At 46.8% G+C, this 27,425-nt stretch overlaps 1 protein-coding gene across 4 annotated transcripts in view; it reads left to right on the plus strand.

Annotated features, from left to right (window-relative positions):
- PC (pyruvate carboxylase) overlaps window positions 1-27,425 on the plus strand; it is a 1,188,093-nt gene that overhangs the window by 1,012,508 nt on the left and 148,160 nt on the right. For all 4 annotated transcript variants that reach the window (XM_030220280.1, XM_030220278.1, XM_030220277.1 and 1 more), the window contains one exon: window positions 17,017-17,261. In XM_030220280.1, coding sequence (XP_030076140.1) covers window positions 17,017-17,261 — 245 coding nt within the window. The remainder of the gene's footprint in view (window positions 1-17,016; window positions 17,262-27,425) is intronic.

The following is a 27,425-nucleotide window of genomic DNA, read 5'->3' on the forward strand; positions in this document are numbered from 1 at the left end:
CCCCCCCCCCAAAAGAAAACTTTCTGAGTCCAGCCATGTGTCTCATTAAAAGTTCAACAGTCTACTTCTAGCTTGTGAGGACAATGTGTCAAGAAACGGGCTCCAAATATTCTGAAATTGCACTCCTGCCTGAGCTTTAAAGTCTGTCACTGCCATCCTTTCAATTCGCATTAATGCGATCATGCGGGCTCTCCACTGAGAACAGGCAGGGCAGTGTTGGGTAATCCATTCCGATAGGATCACCTGTTTAGCCACTATGATAGATTTGGTCACAAAAGCTGTGAATCCTGCTGGGATGGGGTGGACTAGTATCGGATGTCCCAATAATAAGCCTGGATCACACTTCCACTCTGCCGACCACATTCTTGAAACACATTGTATTATATCCTTCCAGTATTGACTTATACCTCCGCAGGACCACAACATATGTCCTAAGGTAGCCCCCGGCTCTTGACATTTAGGGCACTCTCCCCAAGGGGAGAGTCCCATATGAAAGGCCCGTCGGGGAGATATATACAGCCGTAGCGCCACCTTATACTGAGTTTCCCAATGCGATATCATCTTTGTCTGCTTTCTCATTGTAGTTATATGTGACTTAAACTGGGATAAGGTAAGGTTCATTGGTATATCTTGTTGCCACATGAGTAACAATTTCTTATAGTCCAGCTCCTCTGCCGTATCACGAATGTGCCTGTGATGAAACCTGAGGGGCACCCCCTGCTGTGCTGTCAGTGATAAAGCCGAGGCCAATTCCTCCTGGACATCTTCAGCCAGGTCCTCCCATGATAAAGATTGTATATAATGTCTTAACTGAAAGTAGTGAAACTTGTCCGAGGGAAGCATTGCAAACTCAATTTTTAATTCTTGGAAGGGTTTTATCTTACCCTCTGGGGTGATGACCTGCTTCAGGTATACTAGCCCATTCCGTTTCCAGCGGGCAAAGACTGGATATAGGAGCCCTGGTTCAAAGGCAGGGTTTCCACAGATCGACAGATATGGAGTAACTTTAGTTGAGAACCTATGTAGTTTGCAGATCCATTTCCACACCGCCTTCGCGGATCCCATTATTCCAGATTTCTGCAGTATATATGGAGGTGGAGGTCCTCCAGTATGTAGATAATTGCTGAAATGTAGGCCAGGGAGCAATTGTAATTCCATTGATGTGTTGGTATAGTCTTGTGTGTCTCTAAACCAATCATTTAGATGACGCATTCCACTGGCAATGGTCAAGTATTTTACATTTAGCATACCCAGTCCACCATACTCCGTCGGAACACATATTATGGAGAAAGGGAGGCGTGGTTTCTTTCCTTTCCATAAGAAGGATTGCACCGCTTTTATCAGTTTATGTTCATCCCTCTTTGTTAGGTATAGCGGTAATGTTTGAAATGTGTATAACCATTTAGGAGCGATAACCATGTTAAACAAAGCAATTCTCCCCATCAGGGAGAGTGGCAATGAAGTCCAAGCAAGCAGTTGTTTATTTGTATCCTGCATCAATCGTTGCACATTTTGCTCATAAAGTGTAGCCAAGTTCATAGGGATATTTACCCCCAGATATTTTATGGAGGTTTGTGCCCATTGCAAGGGAAATGTCCCAGTCCACTCTGCTCGCGTCTCTGGGAATGCCGGGAGTGCCACTGATTTGTGTAAATTTAAACAGAAACCTGAATAGCCCCCATATTCTTCTATTGTCTGGATTAGCGTTCCCAGTGTTTCAGTGGGTTCTTTCAAACCACCAGCAGGTCATCCGCATATGCTAATATTTTTATGTCCTGGCCTGCCAATGTGACCCCCCGGATATCTGGGGCTGAGGAGACTTTCCTTATCAATGGTTCCAGGGATATCAAGAACAGCAAAGGTGACAGGGGGCAACCCTGTCTTGTACCCCGGGAGATCTGGAATTCAGGTTCTTTAACACCATTTACCACCACCCCTGCTCTAGGTCCTCTGTAAAGTGCCTGTATTGCTTGCATAAACCAGCCCTCTATACCCATCTCTGATAGTGTTGTAAACATAAAGTCCCATCCTACTTTACAGAAATTATTTATAATGAAAAAAAATCATGTTATTTTTTTCTCCTATACTAGTATAATATTTTCAAGGATGTCTGTTTATATGCAACATGGCTGGTATAAAGGGTGTGGCTAATGTGGATGTGGCTATAAAAGGGGTGGAGCCATATGTGGTGACCCCGCCCATAATGAGTACTGGCACCTTTTTTTCTACAAAAAAAGCACTGAGAAAGTGGTATGGTACACTAACCTGAATGCTTTGTCTCGAACTGTCAGTGGACAAAGCGCACAGGATGAAGTCTCTTGTGAGTGAAATTTTGGTCTGAAAACAATGTTTGGGGATAAAAGTTAGTAGTGGATGAAGAAGTGGCTTCAAGAAGTGTACTCGGTGCAACCGGTCGATCTCGGGTACCGACCCCCACGCGTGGTGTCTTCAGTGCCTTGGGCCCAGCCATCGCCCAGACGCATATAAGTTGTGTCTTAGCTTAATAAGGTGGACACAGGCGTCGAGACAAGCTCTTTGAGACCGACGTTTCGGAGCTTCGACCGGTTCCTCGACGTCGACATCGATACCGGCACCGGGGACAGAATCAACTTCAGGAGCGCAGGTAATGGCTGTCTGGAGACCACCACGCGCTGGGTGGGTCTCCACCTGTCTCGAAGTCTCCTGCTGTACAGGCCCCACGGGACCGACCAGATTCGGACCCGACCGCGAGGAGGCGTGTGGATTCCACGTCCTCCTCGTCAGTACCGAGAAGTGCCGATGACGTGCATCGAGCGAAGGCGAAGAAGCATTGTCATCGGTCTCCTTCCAAACACGGTACTGAGAGCTCCGGGGCGTCAAAGGATTCGGCACCCGTGAAGCACCAATGCCGGGAGGAGTGCTCACCCTCCGTTTGCAAGGTGTCGGTGCATCAGTCTTCGGGCAGCCCGGTACCGCCTCCTCGACCTCCACAGATTCTGACGCCGATTTCTGCACCGACCCTGCAGCCTTGCTCGATGGCGACTCTAGACGAGCGCATCTGAGCCATTCTTCCAGGTCTTCTGGAGGGGTTGCTGCGTCGGTCTGCTCCGATGCCAGGGGTGCTTGCGCCCTCCACACCGTCGGTGGAAGCGGCAGCTGGCTCTATGCCTGTGGTGAGGCCCTCGACGCTGGTGCCGCCTGCGGCATCGGCATCGGCTGCCACCTAGGTCGATTCCCCATCGACATCGATGGAGGGAGCTGCATCGCTGCCGGCATGGGAGTCGACTTATCAACATCGCCATTGAGGACATGGTTCTTCAGCGTTGAGATGGGCCCGGTTTCAGACTGCAGTTAAGGAACTCTTGTCCGACACCAATGAGGATGCCTCGTGGGATGAAGGGGAAGATCCAAGGTATTTCTCTTCTGAGGAGTCTTGTGGTCTCCCCTCTGATCCTACTCCCTCACCAGAAAGAAAGCTTTCTCCCCCAGAGAGTCTTTCTTTCTCTTCATTTGTCTGGGAAATGTCTGTGGCCATTCCTTTCCCTCTGGTCTCTGAGGATGAGCCCAGGACTGAGAAGCTCGAGGTCCTTGACTATCCTTCGCCACCTGAGGAGTCATCCACGGTTCCTTTGCATAATGTGCTCCGGGAGACACTTATGCGGAACTGGATGAAACCATTAAGTAATCCCACCATTCCCAAGAAGGCTGAGTCCCAATATCGGATTCACGGAGAACCTGAGTTGATGAAGTCGCAGTTACCTCACAACTCTATGGTTGTGGATTCCGCTCTCAAGAGAGCCAGGAGTTCTAGAGACTTTGCCTCAGCGCCCCCAGGAAGAGAATCTAGAACCTTGGACTCTTTTGGGAGGAAAACGTATCAGGCTTCTATGCTCACGGCCAAAATTCAATCCTACCAGCTCTACATGAGCATTCACTTGAGGAACACGGTGAAGCAACTGGCGGACTTGGTTGATAAGCTCCCTCCGGAGCAGGCCAAGCCTTTTCAGGAGGTGGTCAGGCAGCAGAAGGTGTGTCGTAAATTCCTGTCATGGGGTGCTTACGATACGTTTGATGTTGCATCTAGAATCGCTGCCCAAGGTATAGTGATGTGCAGACTCTCATGGCTGCGTGCCTCTGACCTGGACAATTGAGTCCAGCAGCGGATTGTGGATGTCCCTTGCCAGGGGGATAGCATTTTTAGTGAGAAGGTCGAACAAGTAGTTGATCAGATCATCTCTCCCGCCAGGCGCCTTCTGCTTCTACCTCATCTGGTAGACGATTTTTCTAGGGAAGGAAGAATGCTCCCTACGCCTATAACAAGTGTAGGTACAATCCTCCTTCTTGACAGCCTTCTCAGGCTCTTCCCCAGCGCGCTCGTTCTCGTCAACAGCGTGCGCCAAGGCAGGCCCCTGTGGCTCCCCAGCAAAAGCAAGGGACGGGCTTTTCACTGGCTCCAACTGAGCATAGCCGCTGTAAAAGTGTCCGTGCCGGACGACTTACCGGTCGGAGGGAGGTTAAAATTTTTTCACCAAAGGTGGCCTCCCATAACCTCTGATCGGTGGGTTCTTCAAATAGTCCGATTAGGATACTCCCTCAATTTGATATCCAGGCCTCCAAATTGCCCACCAGGAGCTCAGTCTTTCAGCTTCTAGCACAGGCAGGTACTTGCAGAGGAACTCTCCGCCCTTCTCAAGGCCAATGCGGTCGAGCCCGTTCCACCAGGGCAAGAAGGGCTGGGATTCTATTCCAGGTACTTCCTTTTCCGAAAGAAAACAGGGGGGATGCGTCCCATCCTAGACCTAAGGGCCCTGAACACATTCCTAGTCCGCAAAAAGTTCAGGATGGTTTCTCTGGGCACCCTTCTTCCCATGATTCAGGAAAACGATTGGCTATGCTCTCTGGACTTAAAGGATGCTTATACACACATCCCAATACTTCCAGCTCACAGGCAGTATCTTCGATTTCGTCTGGGGGCGCAGCACTTCCAGTATTGTGTACTGCTTTTTGGTCTGGCGTCTGCGCCCAGGGTCTTCACAAAATGCCTGGCTCTAGTTGCAGCGTCGCTACGCAGATTGGGAGTCCATGTGCTCCCTTATCTCGACGATTGGCTGGTGAAGAACACCTCAGAGCCAGCTAGGGTGTAGACTGTAGAGCCCATGCAGATCACTGTTCAACTGTTGGAGCTACTCGGGTTTGTTATTAATTACCCCAAGTCCCATCTTTTCCCGGTTCAGCAACTGGAATTTATAGGAGCTCTGCTGGACTCACAGACGGCTTGTGCCTATCTTCCCGAGGCCAGAGCAGACAATCTTCTGTCTCTAGTTTCCATGGCCAGAGCGTCTCAGCAGATCACAGCTCGGCAGAGGTTGAGACTTCTACGCCGTATGGCCTCCACAGTTCATGTGACTCCCATGGCGAGTCTTCACATGCGATCAGCTCAATGGACCCTAGCTTCCCAGTGGTATCTAGCTGTGGGGGATCTAGAGGATGCAATCCAGCTATCCACCGATTTTCACAACTCCCTTCAATGGTGGACAATTCGATCCAATTTGGTCTTGGGACGTCCCTTTCAAATTCCTCAGCCCCAAAAAGTGCTGGCAACGGATGCATCCCTCCTGGGGTGGGGAGCTCATGTCGATGGGCTTCACACTCATGGAGTTTGGTCCCTCCAGGAAAAAGGTCTTCATATCAATCTCCTGGAGCTGCGAGCGGTCTGGAATGCTCTAAAGGGTTTCAGAGATCGGCTGTCCAATCAAATCATCCTAATTCAGACAGACAATCAGGTTGCGATGTACTACATCAACAAGCAGGGGGGCACTGGATCTCGCCCCCTGTGTCGGGAAGCCGTCCAGATGTGGCTTTGGGCTCACTGTCACGGCATGTTTCTCCAAGCCACGTATCTCACAGGCGTAAACAACAGTCTGTCCGACAGGTTAAGCAGGATAATGCAACCTCACGAGTGGTTGCTCAACATAGGCGTTGTACGCAAGATCTTCCGAGAGTGGGGCACCCCGTCAGTGGATCTTTCTGCCACTCAGATCAATCAGAAGGTCTCTCAGTTCTGTTCCAGACTTCAGGCCTATGACAGACTAGCATCAGATGCCTTTCTCCTTCATTGGGGGACGGGCCTTCTGTATGCATATCCTCCCATACCTCTGGTGGGGAAGACTTTGCTGAACCTCAAGCAAGACCATGGAACCATGATTCTGATTGCTCCCTTCTGGCCACGTCAGATTTGGTTCCCTCTTCTTCTGGAGCTATCCTCTGAAGAACCATGGAGATTGGAGTGTTTTCCAACCCTCATAATTCAGAACGAGGGGGTGCTTCTGCATCCCAAGCTCCAGTCTCTGGCTCTCACGGCCTGGATGTTGAGAGAGTAGAATTTGCCTCCTTGGGACTTTCTGAGGGTGTCTCCCGGGTTTTGCTTACTTCCAGGAAAGATTCCACAAAGCGGTGTTATTTTTTCAAATTGAGGACGTTTGCCATCTGGTCTGATAGCAAGGCCCTAGATCCTCGCTCTTGTCCTACACAGACCCTGCTTGAATACCTTCTACACGTCAGAGTCTGGTCTCAAGCCCAACTCCGTAAGGGTTCAACTTAGTGCAATCAGTGCTTTTCATTCTCGGGTAGAAGGTAAGCCAATCTCTGGACAGCCTTGAGAGGTTTGCTTTTGTCAAAGCCCCCTGTCAAACCTCCACCAGTGTCATGGGATTTCAACGTCGTTCTCACCTAGCTGATGAAAACTCCTTTTGAGCCACTGAATTCCTGCCATCTGAAGAACTTGACCTGAAAGGTCATTTTCTTGGTGGCTGTTACTTCAGCTCGTAGAGTCAGTGAGCTTCAAGCCTTGGTAGTGCATTCTCCTTATCTCAAGTTTCATCACAACAGAGTAGTCCTCCGCATGCACCCTAAGTTTTTGCCGAAGGTGGTGTCGGAGTTCCATCTGAACCAGTCAATTGTCTTGCCAACATTTTTCCCCGTCCTCATACCCGCCCTGCTGAACGTCAGTTGCACACCTTGGACTGCAAGAGAGCATTGACCTTTTACGTGGAGCGGACAAGCCCCTTCAGACAGTCCACCCAAATGTTTATTTCTTTTGATCCCAACAGAAGGGGAGTCGCTGTTGGGAAACGCACCATTTCCAGTTGGCTAACAGATTGCATTTCCTTCACATGCCCAAGCTGGGCTGACTCTTGAGGGTCATGTCACGGCTCATAATGTTAGAGCCATGGCGGCGTCGGTGGCTCACTTGAAGTCAGCCACTATAGAAGAGATTTGCAAAGCTGCGACGTGGTCATCAATCCACACATTCACATCTCACTACTGCCTTCAGCAGGATACTCAACTCGACAGTCGATTTGGGCAGTCGGTGCTGCAGAATCTGTTCGGGGTTTAGAATCTGTTCTAGGCTGCACTCTCAGATGTTCTGGTTTTTAGGTCAATCCTTGTTATGTCCTCGCTGTTGTGAGGCCCAATTGACCTTTCTTTGTTGTTTTGAATGAGCCTGGGTGCTAGGGATACCCCACGTGTGAGAACAAGCAGCCTGCTTGTCCTCAGAGAAAGCGAAGATACTTACCTGTAGCAGGTGTTCTCCGAGGACAGCAGGCTGATTGTTCTCACAAACCTGCCCACCTCCCCTTTCGAGTGGTTTGTTGCTTGTTTATTTGCTTTTTTATTAAACTGAGCGGGAACGCTCACGCGACGGGCAGGAAGACGGCCGCACATGCGCAGTGCATGCGGTTCGCACACCAGAACGCTCTGGCAAAACTTTTTATTTTGCTTGCAAGATTGCCGTTCCTGGGCTGCTGTGGACACCGACCCACGTGTGAGAACAATCAGCCTGCTATCCTCGGAGAATACCTGCTACAGGTATGTATCTTCGCTTTACTGGCTGAAAAGCTAAATGAGTCCATGCGATGTAACCCATAGAGAATTAGGATATCACATATGGTGTAAAATAGAATGGCAAGTGAAAAACGGGAAAAGTAAAAATAGAAAGTGGCTATCATGTTCAAAACTTGTAGCTGGAAATCGTCATTATTGGAGCAGATCCTTCTCAGTCAGAGGAAATGGCACAGGGGCTAAGTTTCTCTTGAGGCTATTATTGTGGTAGGTGATATAATGCAAAAATGTGTTACGATCTGCAGGTTTTCTGTAGATGGAGGTGGTGAATAGATCATTCTCTATTGTGATTTTGAGATCAAGGAAATTGATTTCATTTGAATTGTGGTGGATCTTGAATTTCAAATTAGGGTCTTAAATGTTTAGCCAGTTGTGAAAAGAATGTAATGTATTGATATCTCCTTGCCACAAGATGAAAATATTGTCAATGTATCTCTTGTATAACTTAATGTTTGTCTTAAATGGATATTCTTCTACATATGTTCTTTCAAAACTGGCCACATATAGGTTGGCTAAATCGGGGGTCATACCCTGTTTCCCCGAAAGTAAGACATCCCCCGAAAATAAGACCTAGTACAGGTTTTCCTGAATTGGTAGATATAAGGCCTCCCTCGAAAGTAAGACCTAGCAAATTTTTGTTTGAAAGCAGGGCCGCCGAGAGCCGGACAAGGCCGCCCCCCCCCACCCCGATGTTGCCGGGCCCCCCTCCACCCACCCTCTGTCGCTCCCGGAACTAACCTTAAACGCCTTCTTTCACCTTCGCAGCAAGCAGCAGCAGGGCAGACCTCTCCTTCCTTCCGTGCCCCGCCCTCACGGACGTTACGTCAGGTGAGGGCGGGACACGGAAGGAAGGAGTGGCCTGCCCTGCTGCTGCTTGCTGCGAAGGTGAAAGGAGGCGTTTAAGGTTAGTTCGGGAGCGACAGAGGGCAGGTGGGCCAACCCCGATGTTTCCCCGAAAAATAAGACAGCCCCTGAAAATAAGACCTAGCGCATTTTGGGGGGCAAAAATTATATAGGACAGTGTCTTATTTTCGGGGAAACACGGTACTTGCCCCCATAGCTGTTCCTTTCACCCATTCATAGAAGTTGTCTTGAAAACGAAAGTAGTTCTTAGTAAATGCCAAAGTAGCACATGTGAGAATGAGATGATTTGGAATCCTTCTATGGGTTGTCCAAGTACATAATGTCTGTTCGATGATGTTGAGAGCTTCCAGTTGCAGTATATTGGTGTACAGTGAGTCTGTGTCCAACGTAACCGTAGGTTTCTGAGTTAGCTTCAAAGAGCCTGTTTTGAAAAGGGCCCCTTAGCTGAGTTAGCTTCAAAGAGCCTGTTTTGAAAAGGTCCCCTTAGATTCTGAGAGAGGAGGACATTTCTCTGGTAAGTGAACGTTATTTTGCTTTGTGCTTTGGGAACTTAAAGATTAGGGTTTAAAGGAGTAATTGTAAGTTAGTGATTGGCAGAATAAAAATATAAAAAAGCAAATTTGATCAACTAATCTCCATAGTATTTCCCCCTTAGTTTTAAAACTTGAACTTTGTACCACAGCATTAACAGCCTCTAGCAGACATTGCAGGATCTAGTTTAGTCTTCCTGCCCACCTTCCCCAACACCCGCCCACCCCTAGGACAACTCTTCATTTATAGTCAGTTATTGTAATTAGGGTAACATGCAAGGAGTGCTCTTACAGAGTTTAAAATATATTTCATTGCCATCTAAGAAGGAAACTCTAAATAAATCACACAATATATTATATAAACTAAAAGACATTTTTATATTAGGCTAATATCTTTAATACTTTAGCAAGTTTTTAAATTATTGAAAAGCTCAAAAATACTATGATGGAGTCAGCAGTCCAGCAGTGAGAGGGGTGCTATCCAGTCTTTTGCATTGAGTGTCACATGTATGATTATCTCCCAGTTGGTGAGATGTCATATGTGTGTGCCTGATGCAAAGAGCTCCTAGCTCTCAGAGAGCATGTCCATTCTCTTGAGGCTAGAGTAGCAGACTTGGTGGAGCTGAGGGAGACAGAGAGGTACATAGAGGAGAGACCTACAAGGATGTTGTAGAGAAATCCCACCTCCAGTCTGGTAGCCCCTGTGCTACCTTGGAGGAGGGAGGTCTCCTAGAAGGAGAGCATCACCCTGGTGAAGTAAGAAGTACTCCTGTAGCCAGGACCTGCCACCAGGGGATGTACTATCCTCTCGCACCGAGGATATGTCTCCAAGTGCTGCCCAGTAGGGAAGGGTTAGGACAGCTGTTATAGTTGGTGATTCAATCATTAGGCATATAGATAGCTGGGTGGCTGGTGGACGTGAGGATCGCCTGGTGACTTGCCTGCCTGGTGTGAAGGTGGAGGACCTCACACGTCACCTAGATAAGATTTTAGATAGTGCTGGGGAGGAGCCAACTGTCTTGGTACATGTGGATACCAATGACATAGGAAAATGTGGGAGAGAGATTCTGGAAGCCAAATTTAGGCTCTTAGGTAGAAAGCTTAAATCCAGAACCTCTAGGGTAGCATTTTCTGAAGTGCTACCCATTCCACGCACAGGGCCCAAGAGACAGGCAGAGCTCCAGAGCCTCAATGCGTGGATGAGACCTCACACGTCACCTAGATAGGATTTTAGATAGTGCTGGGGAGGAGCCAACTGTCTTGGTACATGTGGATACCAATGACATAGGAAAATGTGGGAGAGAGATTCTGGAAGCCAAATTTAGGCTCTTAGGTAGAAAGCTTAAATCCAAAACCTCTAGGGTAGCATTTTCTGAACTGCTACCCATTTTACGCACAGGGCCCAAAAGACAGGCAGAGCTCCATAATCTCAATGCGTGGATGAGACAATGGTGCAGGGAGGAGGGTTTTAGATTTGTTAGGAACTGGGCAACATTCTGGGGAAGAGGTAGCCTATTCCGAAAGGATGGGCTCCACCTTAACCAGGGTGGGACCAGGCTAATCGGCATTTAAAAAGGAGATAGAGCAGCTTTTAAACTAGAAACTGGAGGAAGGCCAATAGTCGCTCAAAAGCGCATGGTTCGGGGTAAGATATCTTTCTAAGATATCACCAAAACAGGGAAGACAGGGTATACCGATAGTGAGATTGCAAAAGAGACCGTAGTAGATCAGGTATCCTTAAATAAAAATAAAAATCAGACAAAAGATTGCAAATTAATACTGTCAAGTACTGAGCATGATGTAAATAGGAACAACAAACATAGTTTGAAATGTCTATATGTGAATGCCAGAAGCCTAAGAAATAAGATGTGAGAACTGGAATATATTGCACTAAATAAAAAATTAGATATAATAAGCATCTAAGAGACGTGGTGGAAGGAAGATAACCCGTGGGGCACTGTCATAACGGGGTACAAATTATATTGTTAGTGTTAGGGTGGATCGAATTGGTGGAGGGGTAGCATTGTATGTTAAGGAGAGCCTTGAATCAAATAGATTGAAAATTCTGCAGGAAGCAAAATATTGTGTTCAGTTCTGGTCGCCGCATCTCAAAAAAGATATAGTAGAATTAGAAAAGGTACAGAGAAGGGCGACTAAAATGATAAAGTGGATGGGACGACTTCCCTATGAGGAAAGGCTGAACCATCTAGGGCTCTTCAACTTGGAGAAAAGACAGCTGAGGGGAGATATGATAGAGGTCTATAAAATAATGAGTGGAGTGGAACGGGTAGACATGAATCATTTGTTTACTGTTTCCAAAAATACTAGGACTAGGGAGCATGCGATGAAGCTAGAAAGTAGTAAATTTAATATAAATTGGAGAAAATGTTTCTTCACTCAACATATAATTAAACTCTTGAATTCGTTGCCAGAGAATGTGGTAAAGTCGGTTAGCTTAGTGGGGTTAAAAAAGGTCTGGATGACTTCTTAAAGGAAAAGTCCATAGAGCATTATTAAATTGACTTGGGGAAAATCCACTGCTTATTTCTGAGATAAGCAGCATAAAATGTATTGAAGTTTTTCGGGACCTTGCCAGGTATTTTGGACCTGGATTGGCCACTGTTGGAAACAGGATGCTGGGCTTGTTGGACCTTATGTACTTATGGAAACTTATGTACTTAAGGAATCTGCTCTATGGTGCTGCAACCCTTAAAGAGTAGAAATAAATCAGAAAGCAGCTGTTTTATTGTCTGTTTCTGTGTTGTTTAAAATATACCATATATTTTATTTCTGTATTTATTTTATTAGGATTTATTTACCACCTTTTTGAAGAAATAACCTGGACCTAGGCAATATGCAATAAAGACAGTAAAAAAAATTCAGATAATAGTACAAACTATATCTTGGAGCAGTGTTTTAAAAAGGACATTTAAATCAGAATTTAAATGTCCAAGTCAGGACATCTAAAATTCTGCTAGTGGCCTAGAACAGGATCTACTGACCTAGAACCTGTTCTAAAAAACGTGGTGAAATGGACATTCATATGTCAGTGACATATAGCATGAACATACATTTTAGAAAAATAGGTATCTAAAATGTCAGTGGGCAACTCGGGAACATAAAACTTTCTGTGGCAGCATATGAACATAAACAGTTGTCAGTCCTTTTAGAACTATAAGAGAGCAGTTATCGATGTGGACTACTGTTAAAATGTTATTTTACCACTAACTCGTACTGTTTAAGCACAGATTATTTCATGCAATGAGACCTCATTACTGATAACTGGGGTTAACGATAACTTCCCCCCCATAGATGTCTATTTCTACCAGAGCTGTCACAAGCCCAATATCCCGTGCCAACTTTGCTTGTGAAGGGAGGGAGGGTACACCAACCACTGGGGGATGAAGAAGGTGACCTTCCATAATCCCCTCCAGTTGAGCTCAATTGGAGCACTTTTCCGAAAGCTGGACATCCCTGATAGGAGGTCTAACTTCCAACGTCCAACTTTTTGGACATAGATGTTCATTCTGCTTCTGAAATTGGAAATGTCTTTTATCTTTATTTCATATTTACTATCCCACCTAAATTGACTTTGCAGAGCAAAGCGGTTTACAGACTAAAAAACAAAATGTTATAGAAAGGAAATACAATCAATGGACAGTAAAATAAACATTTACACTAAGTTAAGCAAATAAGCAAGTACCAGGGAAAGGTGCTCAGCTCAGCCTAATCTAGACAGAATCAAAAGTTATATGCATGCTTGAAAAGCCATGTTTTTACCACAATTTTAAGGCATTTTAAGGATAATTCTTTTCAAATCTGTAATGGGAGAGAATTCCATAGTACTGGGGCTTTAAAATAGAAAGCACTGTTTGTTTTGTTTTCAAGTTGAACTAATCAGGATCCAGGTAAAACCATACAATGGTCATTTAAAGATCGACATGACAGGGAGGTGAACTCTACTGAAACACCTATCTGACTCTATAGTCAACAGGAAACCAGTGATGTTGTAGCGTAAATGTCTGTTTTTTGGGCCATTTGGATGTTCTTCAGTTTGACATCCATATACCAACCTTGTAAAATCGGAACTTAGACATCTATCAAGCACAGATGTCAAAGTATCAGTTTGTGGACATCCAAAATATGAATGGCACTTCTAAAACAAGCATCATTGTATGCTACATCCAATATCAACACAATATATGTTAAAACAATAGACAGCATGGTGGGTGGGGTAAGCAGAGGTGGAACAAATAGACATATTAACTAGAGTAACAGGAGTTTGATATGCTTCTAATCAATATGTGTCCTCCATTTTTTTAATGTTGTTCCTCTCCATTTGCTGGATATTTTGGTTATGGTGCCATTCAGGTATCAACTTGCATGCAGGGCCGGTCTTAGCAAGTGCGGGGCCCTATGCAGACCAATTTGATGGGGCCCCACCCTAGCCCCACCCCCACCCTAGCTCCAGGGCCGGCCACCCCTCCCTCCGAGCTCCAAGGCCTCCAGCTCCAGGGCTTGTCGATCCTGCACAGTCAATGCCAACTGAAAACCATGTCTTTTTCACAAACACAGATACACCCTAATTCACTATAGAATAAGTAGTAATATTTAAACTTTCTATTTAGACAAAAATTAAACTGAACCCCCAAGATGCCAGACTCTGCATACAATGCAACACCACAGAAACAGAAAATTTCCCCTAGTACTGTGCAAAATATAAAGACAGCAGATGTAAATTTGAAAAAAACTAACAAATATCAATCACCACTTAAAAAATTAGCAAATAGAAATAAAATAAATATAGAAAATAAAATAATACCATTTTATTGGACTACTACATTTAGCTTTCAGAGGCCAAAACATCCTTCCTCAGGTCAATACAGTATAGTACTGTTACAGTATCCTATCCTGACCTAAGGAAGGGAGTTTTGTTCTCCAAAGGTTAGCCAAAATGTATTACAATTAGTCCAATAAAAGATTACCTTGTTTACATGTTCTATTATAAACATTTATTAACACAGCTACAATACTACTTTATCCTAAAGCAAAAAAATAAAAAAATATATTTTATTTACAGTTTGTTTGTCTCTGGTTTCTGCTTTCCTCATCTTCTTTTCACTGTCTTCCTTCCATCCAGCATCTGTCTTCGTTCTTTCTCTGCCATCCAGTGTCTGCCCTCTCTGCTGTCCCCTCCTTCCAATGTCTGTCCTCTCTCCCTGCCCCTTCCATCCACATCTGCCCTCTATCTCTGCCCCTTCCATCCACCATCTGCCCTGTCTGCCCTCTCCCCCTTCCATTCACTGTCTGCCCTTTCTATCCCTTCCATCCACTGTCTGCCCTTTCTCTCTGCCCCTTCAATCCACCATTTGCCCTCCCTCTCCCATCCATCCGGGTCTGCCCTCCCTCTCGCTCCCCCTTCCATCCAAGATCTGCCCCTCTCTCTGCCCCTTTTTTTCAGCCCCCAGTTGCAGCCCCACTATCCCACCAGTCCCCTGTTTCAGCCCCAGCCCTTTTCTCCCATGTCCCGAGCTTCAGCCCCCAGCCACTTCTCCCTGTCCCCTTTTCAGCCCCCTGTTTCAGCCCCAGCCCTTTTCTCCCACCAGTCCCAAGCTTTAGCCCCAGCCACTTCTCCCTATCTCCTTTTCAGCCCCCAGTACCCACAGTTTCAGCCCCTGCCCCTTTTTAGCCTCCAGTCCCAGTACTAGCCCCCTTATCCCACCTACCCTCCTTTTCAGCCCCCCAGTTCCAGCCCCCTTCATCCACATACCTTGTATTAGGGCCCCCCTTTTCAGCCCCAGAACCATTCTCCCACCTGACCCACTCATGCCCCATTTTCCCACCAGCCCCATGCATGGCCCCCATTTCCCAAATGGCCCCTTCTCAAACCCCAGTTCCAGCCCCCTTCTCCCATCTGAGAACCCCCACCCCACACCCTTCTCCCATCTGAGTCCCCCTTACCCCTTCCCCCCATCTGAGAACCCCCATCCCACACCCTTCTCCCATCTGAGTCCCCCTTGCCCCCACATCTGAGAACCCCCACCCCGCAACCTTCTCCCATCTGAGTTCCCCTTACCCCCTCCCCCATCTGAGAACCCCCATCCCACACCCTCCTCCCCTCTGAGAACCCCCACCCCGCACCCTTCTCCCATCTGAGTCCCCTTACCTCCTCCCCCCATCTGAGAACCCCCATCCCACACCCTTCACCCATCTGAGTCCCCCTTACCCCCTCCCCCAACTGAGAACCCCCATCCCACACCCTTCTCCCATCTGAGTACCCCCGACCCACCACTGCCTTTAAAAAAAAATTTGAGAAGCGCCAAGTAGCCTCGCGTCTGCCCTGCTAATAAAAATCTCCTGCACGTCGTTGGGCCTTCCCGCATGCGGCATTGAGTCCCGCCCTCCTCTGAAGTAATAGGCTATTACCTCAGAGGAGGGCGGGACTCAATGCTGGAAGGCCCGACAACGTGCAGGAGATTTTTACTAGCAGGGCAGATGCGAGGCGCTGCCTGCTACTCGGCGCTTCTCAAGTTTTTTTTAAGGTAGGAAGCGATCGATCGTCGGGGGGGGTGGGAGCGGCGGGCGGGGCGACCTTGAGCGCGGGGCCCTATGCGGTCGCCTCGGTCGCCTCGGTCGCCTCGCCCTAAGACCGGCCCTGCTTGCATGTGATGTCAGCAATGATCCCCTTCCCCCTTTTCCAAAAGTAGTTAAGATTAAAATTATGGGGTCGATATTCAAAGTGATTTAATTGGCCAGTAGAGGCTCCTGGCTGTTTAAATTATTTGTCCATTGCTTACTGCAGATATTCAGTGGCACTTAACTGGTTAGTGCTGCTGAATATCCGTGGTTAGCGCCTAAATCAAATCCAGCTAATTTGTGAGCGGTCCAGGGGCAGAGTTGGTACTTATGTGGTTAAGTGCCGATATTCAGTGCTTAACCACCTAAAGTAACTGAATAAATAGGACTACTTAAATCGCAGTCCTATCTTTATGCAGTTTCCCATATACAGTTAAGTGCTAAATATTGTACTTAACCGCATAAGTGTTAACTGGCCACATATGCCCAGATATTCAGTGCTGGTGTCTAGCCGTGTCCCAACTTTGAATATGCAGGGATAATGCTGCCAATAGCCAAAAAAATGCTGACCAGCTAAATATTTTATTCCTACGTGCTGGTTAATATATAGCTTTCAGTGTAATATTTTATCACTGATTGATTAGAATCTAAAAACATTTATACAATTTCACTGATGTTCTCAGGAGCAGTCATCTTTGCAAGAGAGTCTAAAGTGACATCATAAAGAATAAGACCTGATATCTAGTATTGTATTTGGTGTGGCATCATAGTTGCCATAGACAAGTTGAATAACGTGGCAGTGCATGTGTTGCATGGCGAACACTGATCCATAGAGTGACCGAGAGCCGTACCAACTGACCGGATAAGGAAGGAAGGCAGGCAGGCATGTTTGGTAACTTGTGGTTGGCTTGCTAAGATGGCTGCCCACAGGATTACTAAAAAGCCAAAAGAAAGTGGCTGAAAATGTTTTGCATACAATCTTTCATAGACAGAGGGTGAATTATATCATAGCTTTTCTTGGGTATTGTTGGAGTATTCAGCAGTAATGGGAATCAACAGCTTAGCTTGGGCTTCAGATTATATTTTACCCAAACTCTAGTCTATAGTTGGGCCTGCTGTAGTAACAGTGATGGAAACCTAACTCCTGTCTTTACTCTGATTTCAGGCATTCAACTGGAGAAAGTCTTTGACTACAGCGAGTACTGGGAGGTAGCCCGGGGGCTATATGCATCTTTTGACTGCACAGCCACCATGAAGTCAGGCAATGCAGATGTCTATGAGAATGAGATCCCTGGAGGCCAGTACACAAACCTCCATTTCCAGGCCCATAGTATGGGACTGGGTAATAAGTTTAAGGAGGTCAAGAAGGCGTATGCTGAGGCCAATAAACTACTGGGAGATCTCATAAAGGTGCACATCTTAACTTTTTCTTATCAGTGCATGAATGCTATAGCTACAAGGCTCACACACTAATTTCTTAAATACTTCAGCTAGATTTCTAGAGAACAGAAAGATTGCTATTTGTTTATATTCATTGCATTTCTTGATAACCAAATACTCTAGGTAAGCTATGTCCATTTAAAGCAATGCAATCTAATCTAACCTATCGCTTTTATACCGCACAATTCCAAGCACGAGGTTCGGGGCGGTTACAGTGAATGAACTAGATATCAGGGAAGGGGGGAGGGGTGGGGAGGAAGAGAGGAGAAGAGGGCAGAGAGTGGTGTTGCCAAAGAGTGGCTACATGAGGTACCTAGGTGGCTTTGTCGAACAGTAGGGTTTTCAGTAAATATACAGCCACATATAAATATTCCACAACATATATTATATACTTCAATCATAATTCTTCATCTGCCACAGCTTTCAAGAAGTTTTGACACCATGTCACAAGCTCACCCCTACAAATGCTGTTTTGATTTTAATTAGAAAGATGGTCCATAAAAGTTTTTAAAATAAAATGTATCTGAAAATAAACACGTTTTTAATTTGTGCTGAAATACAATATAGGTCTCTGGGTTGTGGAAGGTTTTTTAAATAGCGCTAATAGGATAAGAGCTGAAATAGAGAAAAAAGGATGGGAGAGTTCTTAATTTTACAGGAGAATTATTGTAGTTAAAATAGTAGTTAAAATAGAACACACATTTCCCCTTTCCCATTTGAAACTGCTACTGAGTGTCACGTCTGTGGCTGTGACCACCCTCAGCCTTACCTTGTTTCTGGGGGTCAGCCTCTGTGCTGGCTTCTGTCTGTCTCTGTGTTAGTTTTGTCTCTGGCTCTGTGTGCTGATTACTTCACTAGACCTCACCTGTGTGGGCTATGCCTCTCTGGGGAGCCAGCATCTATGATGGCTGCTGCCTACTCTGTGCCAGGTTCCAAGATGGCTCCTGCTTGTCTTTCCTGTGTGTTCACTTCCTGTGTGTTCCCAGCCTCCCCTTGGTATGAGTGTGTTTCCTGCTCCTGTCCTACGCAGGTGACATCATCAGTGAGGGCCTTCATAAGGAAGTGCTGTGCTAGCATTCAGGGCCTTTGCATTGTTATGCCAAGAGGTCGTCAGGTTAGTGAGTGTACTGTTGCGCTGCCACATAGCCTTTCTCTGGGGCTCTTGCCCATCTGCTTTTGTGTCTGTGGACTGCTAGTCCTTCTGGTGCTCCACTCTGTGTTTGGAGCCACTGTAGCTTCTGCCTTTGTTTGTTCCCTGTCTGTGTTTGAAGCTATTTAGCTTTCAGCCTTTGTTTGTTCCCTGTCGGTGGTTGTTAGCTTCTGAAGCTTCATTCATTGCCCTGACCTCTGCTAGTGCCTGGTTTATTCTCTGCCTGCTGCCTGTCTCTGACTATTCCCTGAACCCCGATATTCTCTGCTTGCTGCCTGTCTCTGACTATTGCCTGAATCCTGATATTCTCTGCTTGCTGCCTGTCTTTGACTATAGTCTGAACCCTGATACTCTCTGTGTGCTTTTGCCAAGCTTGTCTGCATATCTTGAACCCCGCTTCAGCCAAGCTTGTATGTATGTCCTGACCCCTGCTTCTGCCCAGCTTATGTGTATCTCCTGTGTCCTGCTTCTGCCTAGCTTGCACGTATATCCTGAACCCTGCTTCTGCCTAGCTAGTGCATATCCTGTATCCTGCTTCTGCCTAGCTAGTGTATATCCGGAATCCTGCTTCTGCCTAGCTAGTGTATATCCGGAATCCTGCTTCTGCCTAGCTAGTGTATATCCTGAATCCTGCTTCTACCTAGCTAGGGTATATCCTGAACCCCGTTTCTGCCAAGCTTGTATGTGTTTCCGGACCCCTGCCTCTGCCAGGCTTGTATGTGCCTCCTAACCTCTGCTTTGTCAAGCTTGTATGTATATCCTAGCCCCAGCTCCTGCCAAGTCTTTGTGCTTATCCTGTCTGCTTAGTCTGCCTTGTGTTTCTTGCTTAGTGGCTGCGTAGCAGCTTTCAGTCCTAGTCTAGTTCTGTGCCAAGCTTCCCTCATGTATCCTAGACCCAGGGTGGGTCCTCTGGATCTTCAGTTCCTGCCTTTCCTGCAAGTCCTGCCGGCCACCCGCACTCCGGAGCTCAACTCCGGAGGAACGGTGATCAAGAGCAGGTGAAGCTGTTCCTGTTCTGCCTGTTCTAGTGTCCTGCCTCAGTTACTACTCCAGTCCAGAGTTCCAGTCCTGCTCCTCTGTGTATCCAGTTCCAGGGTGGTCTTGCCTGCCGCTGCCGCTCCTCGGCAGTGGCCCAAGGGCTCACGAATCTAGGTTCTACCTCTGAGCTTGCCAGGAAGGTGAAAGTTGTGACTCTCTAGATGAGCCCTATTCAGCCTGGAAAGAAAATGGTCACCAGGCTTACCTAGGTTTCTGTGATAGCAGAAATTAGCCTGTTGAACCATACAACCACTGGAGAGACAGCATTTCCAACAGGTGATTGACATTTCCTCCAAAATATTGAGATGTCCTTGAGGTACTGTGGACTAGGTTGTGGCAGGGTCCTGACAGATAGTTGATATGAATCCACCAACTACAAGGGCCATTTATAGGCACAAACGTCATCTTGAGATTCCTCCTGAGTGCCTTTTTCTCTGCCTCTTGTTTTCTGAACCCCATAGATGAATTTTTCCCTTGAACCTCTGTCTGTGATTGTGTATCGTTTGCTTGCGCTTCTTAACAGGGGCTTTCTTGGATCTCCAGCTATCACATGAACTGCACACTCTTGTCAGATCTTATCCTGGAATGTATCACAAGGTTTCTCCTTGATCAGAAGCTACTGGAGGATTATCTAGACCTGAACTTGGAGAAAACAGTTTTACTTTCATATTCTGCCTATGGCTTGGTCAGTAGTGGTACTCTTAAGTGATTGTGGTACTCTTAAGTGATTGTTCCTCACTCTTACCTCCTCCTTCAACCTCCAACTGAGCCCCACCACCCCTACTCATAAATCTGGCCACTGTCTTGATCTCGTCCTCTCTTCCACCTGCTCTCCCTCCAATTTCTGCGTTTCAACTCTTCCTCTCTCTGACCATCACCTAATCACATTCACACTTCAGCACCCTCCCCCTCAATCTCGCCCCACACTAACTACTACGTCCAGAAATCTCCAGGCTGTTGACCCCCCCACCTTATCCTCTTGTATCTCTGACCTCCTCCCTTCCATCTTGTCCTCCAAATCTGTTGACAAAGCTGTCTCCATTTACAATGCCACTCTCTCCTCTGCTCTTGACACCCTTGCGCCGCCCATCTCCCGTCCCACAAGGCGTACCAATCCCCAGCCCTGGCTGACCCCTTGCACCCGATACCTTCGCTCCTGCGCCCGTTCGGCTGAACACCACTGGAGGAAATCTCGCGCCCATAATGACTTCATTCATTTCAAATTCATGCTATCCTCCTTCCAATCCTCCCTATTCCTCGCTAAACAGGACTATTACACCCAATTGACTAATTCCCTCAGCTCTAACCCTCGTCGTCTCTTTGCCACCCTCAACTCCCTCCTCAAAGTGCCCTCCGCTCCCACTCCCCCCTCACTCTCTCCGCAATCTCTGGCCGACTACTTCCGTGACAAGGTCCAGAAGATCAACCTTGAATTCACCACTAAACCTTCTCCTCCTCCTATAACCCACTCTCTCAACCAACCTACCCAGGCCTCCTTCTCCTCTTTTCCTGCTATCACCGAAGAGGAAACCGCCCATCTCCTCTCCTCCTCAAAATCCACCACCTGTTCCTCAGACCCCATCCCCACCAACTTACTTAACACCGTCACTCCTACTATCACCCCCACCATCTGTCATATCCTCAACCTCTCTCTCTCCACTGCAACTGTCCCAGACACCTTCAAGCATGCCGTGGTTACACCACTCCTCAAAAAACCATCACTTGACCCTACCTGTCCCTCCAACTACCGCCCCATTTCCCTCCTACCCTTCCTCTCCAAGATACTTGAACGCGCCATTCACAGCCGCTGCATTGATTTCCTCTCCTCTCATGCCATCCTCGATCTGCTTCAATCCGGCTTTCGCCCCCTACACTCGACAGAAACAGCACTATCTAAAGTCTGCAATGACCTGTTCCTCGCCAAATCTAAAGGTCACTATTCAATCCTCATCCTCCTCGACCTATCCGCCGCTTTTGACACTGTCAATCACAACCTACTTCTCGACACACTGTCCTCCTTTGGGTTCCAGGGCTCTGTCCTCTCCTGGTTCTCCTCTTATCTCTCCCATCGTACCTTCAGAGTGCACTCTCATGGCTCATCCTCCTCCCCTATCCCGCTCTCTGTCGGAGTTCCCCAGGGTTCTGTCCTTGGGCCCCTTCTTTTTTCAATCTACACCTCTTCCTTAGGCTCCCTAATCTCTTCTCATGGTTTCCACTATCATCTTTATGCTGACGACACCCAGCTTTATCTCTCCTCACCAGAAATCACTGCGGAAACCCAGGCCAAAGTACTGGCCTGCCTATCCGACATTGCTGCCTGGATGTCCAACCGTCACCTGAAACTGAACATGGCCAAGACGGAACTTATTGTGTTCCCACCCAAACCCACTTCTCCTCTCCCTTCACTCTCTATCTCAATTGATAACACCCTCATCGTCCCTGTCTCATCTGCCCACAACCTTGGTGTCATCTTCGACTCCTCCCTCTCCTTCTCTGCGCATATCCAGCAGATAGCCAAGACCTGTCGCTTCTTCCTCTATAACATTAGCAAAATTCGCCCCCTCCTCTCCGAGCACACCACTCGAACTCTCATCCACTCTCTCATTACCTCTCGCCTTGACTACTGCAACCTACTCCTCACCGGCCTCCCACTTAGCCATCTATCCCCCCTTCAGTCCATCCAGAACTCGGCCGCACGTCTTATCTTCCGCCTCAACCGATATACTCATATCACCCCTCTCCTCAAGTCACTTCACTGGCTTCCGATCAGATTCCGCATACAGTTCAAGCTTCTCCTACTCACCTACAAATGCACTCGATCTGCAGCCCCTCATTATCTCTCTACTCTCATCTCCCCTTATGTCCCCACCCGTAACCTCCGCTCTCTTGACAAATCCCTCCTTTCAGTACCCTTCTCCACCACCGCCAACTCTAGGCTTCGCCCTTTCTGCCTCGCTTCACCCCATGCTTGGAACAAACTCCCTGAGCCCATACGCCGGGCCCCCTCCCTACCCATCTTCAAATCATTGCTCAAAGTCCACCTCTTCAATGTCGCCTTCAGCACCTAATCACTACACCTTTTCTCAGGAAATCTAAACTACCCCAACTTGACATTTCGTCCTTTAGATTGTAAGCTCTCCTGAGCAGGAACTGTCCTTATTTGTTAATTTGTACAGCGCTGCGTAACTCTAGTAGCGCTCTAGAAATGTTAAGTAGTAGTAATTGTTGTAGGATGGAGAAGATGAACCCTTCTGTCTTCATGAAAAAATTGGCCGTAACTGTACAGTCTCTACAAAGTCCATTGCAACAACTTCAGCAGCATGTAGATGTCCTGTGGTGCCGCATTCAAAGCACAGCTGAGTTGTTAATGCCAAAGTTATCCATCAATAGCAGTACCATTCATGCGTTTTCCTGATAAATTTGAAAACCTGGACTGAATTTTGAGGATTAGTAAATTGGTTCTGATTGTTGCTTCTCCTACAGTCCTGAATTTACGTGGAGGGGCATAATCGAACGGGGTGCCCAAGTTTTCCTGAGGACGTCCTCACAAGACGTAACGGCGAAGGGGCGGGGAAACCCGTATTATCAAAACAAGATGGGCGTCCATCTTTCATTTCGATAATACGGTCAGAGATGCCCAAATCTCAACATTTAGGTCGACCTTAGAGATGGTCATCCTTAAAGATGGTTGTTCCCGAGGACGCCCATCTCAGAAACAACCAAATGCAAGCCCTTTGATTGTAGGAGGAGCCAACATTCGTAATGTACTGGTCCCCCTGACACGCCAGGACACCAACCATGCAGTGGATTTCAGAAATTGCTCCCAGGTGCATAGCTCCCTCACCTTGGTTGCTGAGCCCCCCAAAACTCACTCCCCACAACTGTACAACACTACCATTGCCCTAAGGGATGAAGGGAGGCACCTAGATGTGGGTACAGTGGGTTTGTGGTGGGTTTTGAAGGGCTCACATTTACCACCACAATTGTAAACCCACTCCCCACAACTGTACAACACTACCATAGCCCTAAGGGGTGAAGGGGGGCACCTAGATGTGGATACAGTGGGTTTGTGGTGGGTTTTGAAGGGCTCACATTTACCACCACAATTGTAAACCCACTCCCCACAACTCTACAACACTACCATAGCCCTAAGGGGTGAAGGGGGGCACCTAGATGTGGGTACAGTGGGTTTGTGGTGGGTTTTGAAGGGCTCACATTTACCACCACAAGTGTAACAGGTAGGGGGGGTGGGCCTTGGTCCGCCTGCCTGAAGTGCACTGCACCCACTAAAACTGCTCCAGGGACCTGCATACTGCTGTCAGGGAGCTGGGTATGACATTTGAGGCTGGCAAAAAAATATTTTTAAAGTTTTTTTTAGGGTGGAAAGGGGTTTAGTGACCACTGGGGGAGTAAGGGGAGGTCATCCCCGATTCCCTCCGGTGGTCATTTGGTCAGTTCGGGCACCTTTTTGAGTGGAGAAGTAGCCTAGCGGATAGTGCAGTGGACTTTGATCCTGGGGAACTGAGTTTGATTCCCACTGCAGCTCCTTGTGACTCTGGGCAAGTCACTTAACCCTCCATTGGCCCTGGTACAAAATAAGTACCTGAATATATGTAAACCGCTTTGAATCTAGTTGCAAAAACCTCAGAAAGGCAGTATATCAAGTTCTATTTCCCTTTCCCTTTCCTTTTCCCTTGGTCACAAGAAAAAATGGACCAAGTAAAGTCGGCCAAGTGCTCGTCAGGTACGTCCTTCTTTTTTCCATTATAGGCTGAGGATGCCCATGTGTTAAGCACGTCCCAGTCCCGCCTTTGCTATGCTTCTGACACGCCCCCGGGAACTTTGGTCGTCCCAGCAACGGAAAGCAGTTGAGGACACCCAAAATCGGCTTTCGATTATGCTGATTTGGGCGACCCTAGGAGAAGGACGCCCATCTCCCGATTTGTGTCGAAAGATGGGTGCCCTTCTCTTTCAAAAATAAGCCTGATAGTAACATAGTAAGTGATGGCAGGTAAAGTCCATCCATTTTGCTCAACAGTCACATTCATTAACAATTCAAGATTAAATCAACAAATAATGTGAGATTATATACTTGATCATGGTCTTTCTTTGGTCTGTGCCCTGAAAAAGACAGATACAAATCAAGGGGCTGGTGGTTGGGAGGCGGGGCTAGTGCTGGGCAGACTTATACGGTCTGTGCCCTGAAAAAGACAGATACAAATCAAGGTAAGGTATACACAAAAAGTAGCACATATGAGTTACCTTGTTGGGCAGACTGGATGGACCGTGCAGGTCTTTTTCTGCCGTCATCTACTATGTTACTATGTTTCTGGTACTGGTCTCCGTATCTCAAAAAAGATATAGTAGAATTGGAAAAGGTACAGCGAAGGGCGACGAAATGATAGTGGGGATGGGACGACTTTCCTACGAAGAGAGGCTGAGAAGGCTAGGGCTTTTCAGCTTGGAGAAGAGACGGCTGAGGGGAGATATGATAGAAGTGTATAAAATAATGAGTGGAATGGATCGGGTGGATGTGAAGCGACTGTTCACGCTATCCAAAAATACTAGGACTAGAGGGCATGAGTTGAAGCTACAGTGTGGTAAATTTAAAATGAATCGGAGAAAATTTTTCTTCACCCAACGTGTAATTAGACTCTGGAATTCGTTGCCGGAGAACGTGGTACGGGCGGTTAGCTTGACGGAGTTTAAAAAGGGGTTAGATAGATTCCTAAAGGACAAGTCCATAGACCGCTATTAAATGGACTTGGAAAAATTCCGCATTTTTAGGTATAACTTGTCTGGAATGTTTTTACGTTTGGGGAGCGTGCCAGGTGCCCTTGACCTGGATTGGCCACTGTCGGTGACAGGATGCTGGGCTAGATGGACCTTTGGTCTTTCCCAGTATGGCACTACTTATGTACTTATGTACTTATGGGACACAGACTGCAGAAGTCCTCCAGCCTATCCAAATCTGTCATATCTTTGTGGGACACAGACCGTAAAAGTCTGCCCAGCACTGTCCTCATGTTCCAAATTACTGGGGTCTCCACCTAAGCTCTTTGCAGCCCATCCTAAACTGGATTGCTATATGTGGGACATAGATCGTGCAAGCCAGCCCAGCACTGGCCTTAGTTTTTACAGCCAAGAGTTACCATCTAAGCACCACTTGACGTAGGCATCCCTTTAAGTTTTTTTTTGTTTTTATTTTAATGCCATTCATTTTCTAATTAGAAACACCTTTTTGAATTCTGCCACTGTTTTTTTGCAAGACAAGACTCACTTAAGGTAGACTTGATGATCAGTCTGTTGACCAAGAATTCTTTTCTATGGGCTACACCTTTATTACTAACCGATCTCAAAAAAGGATGTACCAGAATTAGAAAAGATATAGAGAAGAGCAACAGGAATTTGCTAAGCAGATGGGATTGGCTCCTTTTTTAAGAAAAGACTGAAAGGAAACATGATATTGATTTATAAAATTTACATAGTATTGAACAATTGATAGGGAACAATTATTTAGTCTTTTCAATAATGCTAAGATTAGAGGACCCCCACACCCTGCAGTTCAGACACCCTTCTTTTAGTGATGGGCCAGAAGGAGAACCACGCCATTCAAAATTAATCCTAGCCCAAATGTCATTAATCTTGATCTCTAAGGGGCTCTTTTACAAAGGGGGCTAAAGCGAGGGTAGCACCTGCCAAATTGGCACTACTGCCGGGGTAGCACATGCACCCGGCGGTAATTCCAAGTTTGGCGCACATTGATTCCCATGGTAGAAAATATTTTCATATTTTCTACCGCAGGGGCATTCCTAGCAGTAATCGGCAGTACAGCCACGTTGGCACGAGCTGCATGGTTATTGCACAGGGTAGTTCATGAGCCCTTACCACTAAGTCAATGGCTGGCAGTAAGGGCTCAGGTTGTAAATAGGCATGCGCTAGTTTTAATTTTTACGCAAGCCCATTTCCTGGTCCATTAAAAAATGACCTTTTTCCCAGCCACAGTAAAAAGTGGCCCAGCGTGCGCCAAAAAGACGCACCCACACTACCGCAAGCCACTTTTTACTGCGCCATTGTAAAAGGGACCCCTAAGTAACAAATTCATTAGCCTCCAGTCTAAAACTCAAACATGATCCCTGTATGTAAACTGGAAAGCTTTTGAAGATCACTTTTTTGTGATGGGGCCAACACATGTCATTTATTTTTATATGCTATTTACCCATCATCACTTGTATAAATTATACATTCAGCAGCTGGATTTCACTACTGAGTATAACTTGTTTGTTCACCGCCAACCCATACCTCTTTTTAAAATGCATAACTTGACCATTTTGCAGTTTTAATGGACAAATTTGTCAGGCCTCTCAAGGGGAAACAGGATTTGTGAGCCCTTGGGCCACTGCCGTAGAGCGACAGTGGCAGACAAAACCCCCAACCAGTACTGGGCAACACACCAACACGGCAGGGAACTGCAGACGTAGATAAGCAGGCAGGGATACAGGACTGGAACAGACTTCACCTACACTTGACCACCATTCCCCAGGGGTTGAGCCCCGACTTACAGGATCCAGGAACACACACAGGGGAAAGGACTCAAGAGCAAGCTTGACTAACAGGGCCAGGAATCAGGACACAGAACTGAGGAAACCTCCCCAGGTAACAGGACTCAGCAACAAGCTTGCACAAACAAGGACTGGAAGGAAAGGCAGAGGGAAACAAGAACACAAAATACACAGACAAGGCTAAACCCAAAGCTGGGCTACAACTACAACCCAATACCAGAACACAACAGAAGGCTGAACACCAGGCAGCCACCAACACACAGGGAAATAAAACAGAAAGCCCACAAACAGAACACTGAGGCAGAAGTCCACAAACTAACACACGAAGGCAGTAGGCAAAAGACAACACACAGAAGCAGAAGGCAAAAGCCCACAGACAGAACA

The sequence above is a fragment of the Microcaecilia unicolor genome, chromosome 11 (genome assembly GCF_901765095.1).
Source record: "Microcaecilia unicolor chromosome 11, aMicUni1.1, whole genome shotgun sequence".
NCBI classification, from domain to species: Eukaryota; Metazoa; Chordata; class Amphibia; order Gymnophiona; family Siphonopidae; genus Microcaecilia; species Microcaecilia unicolor.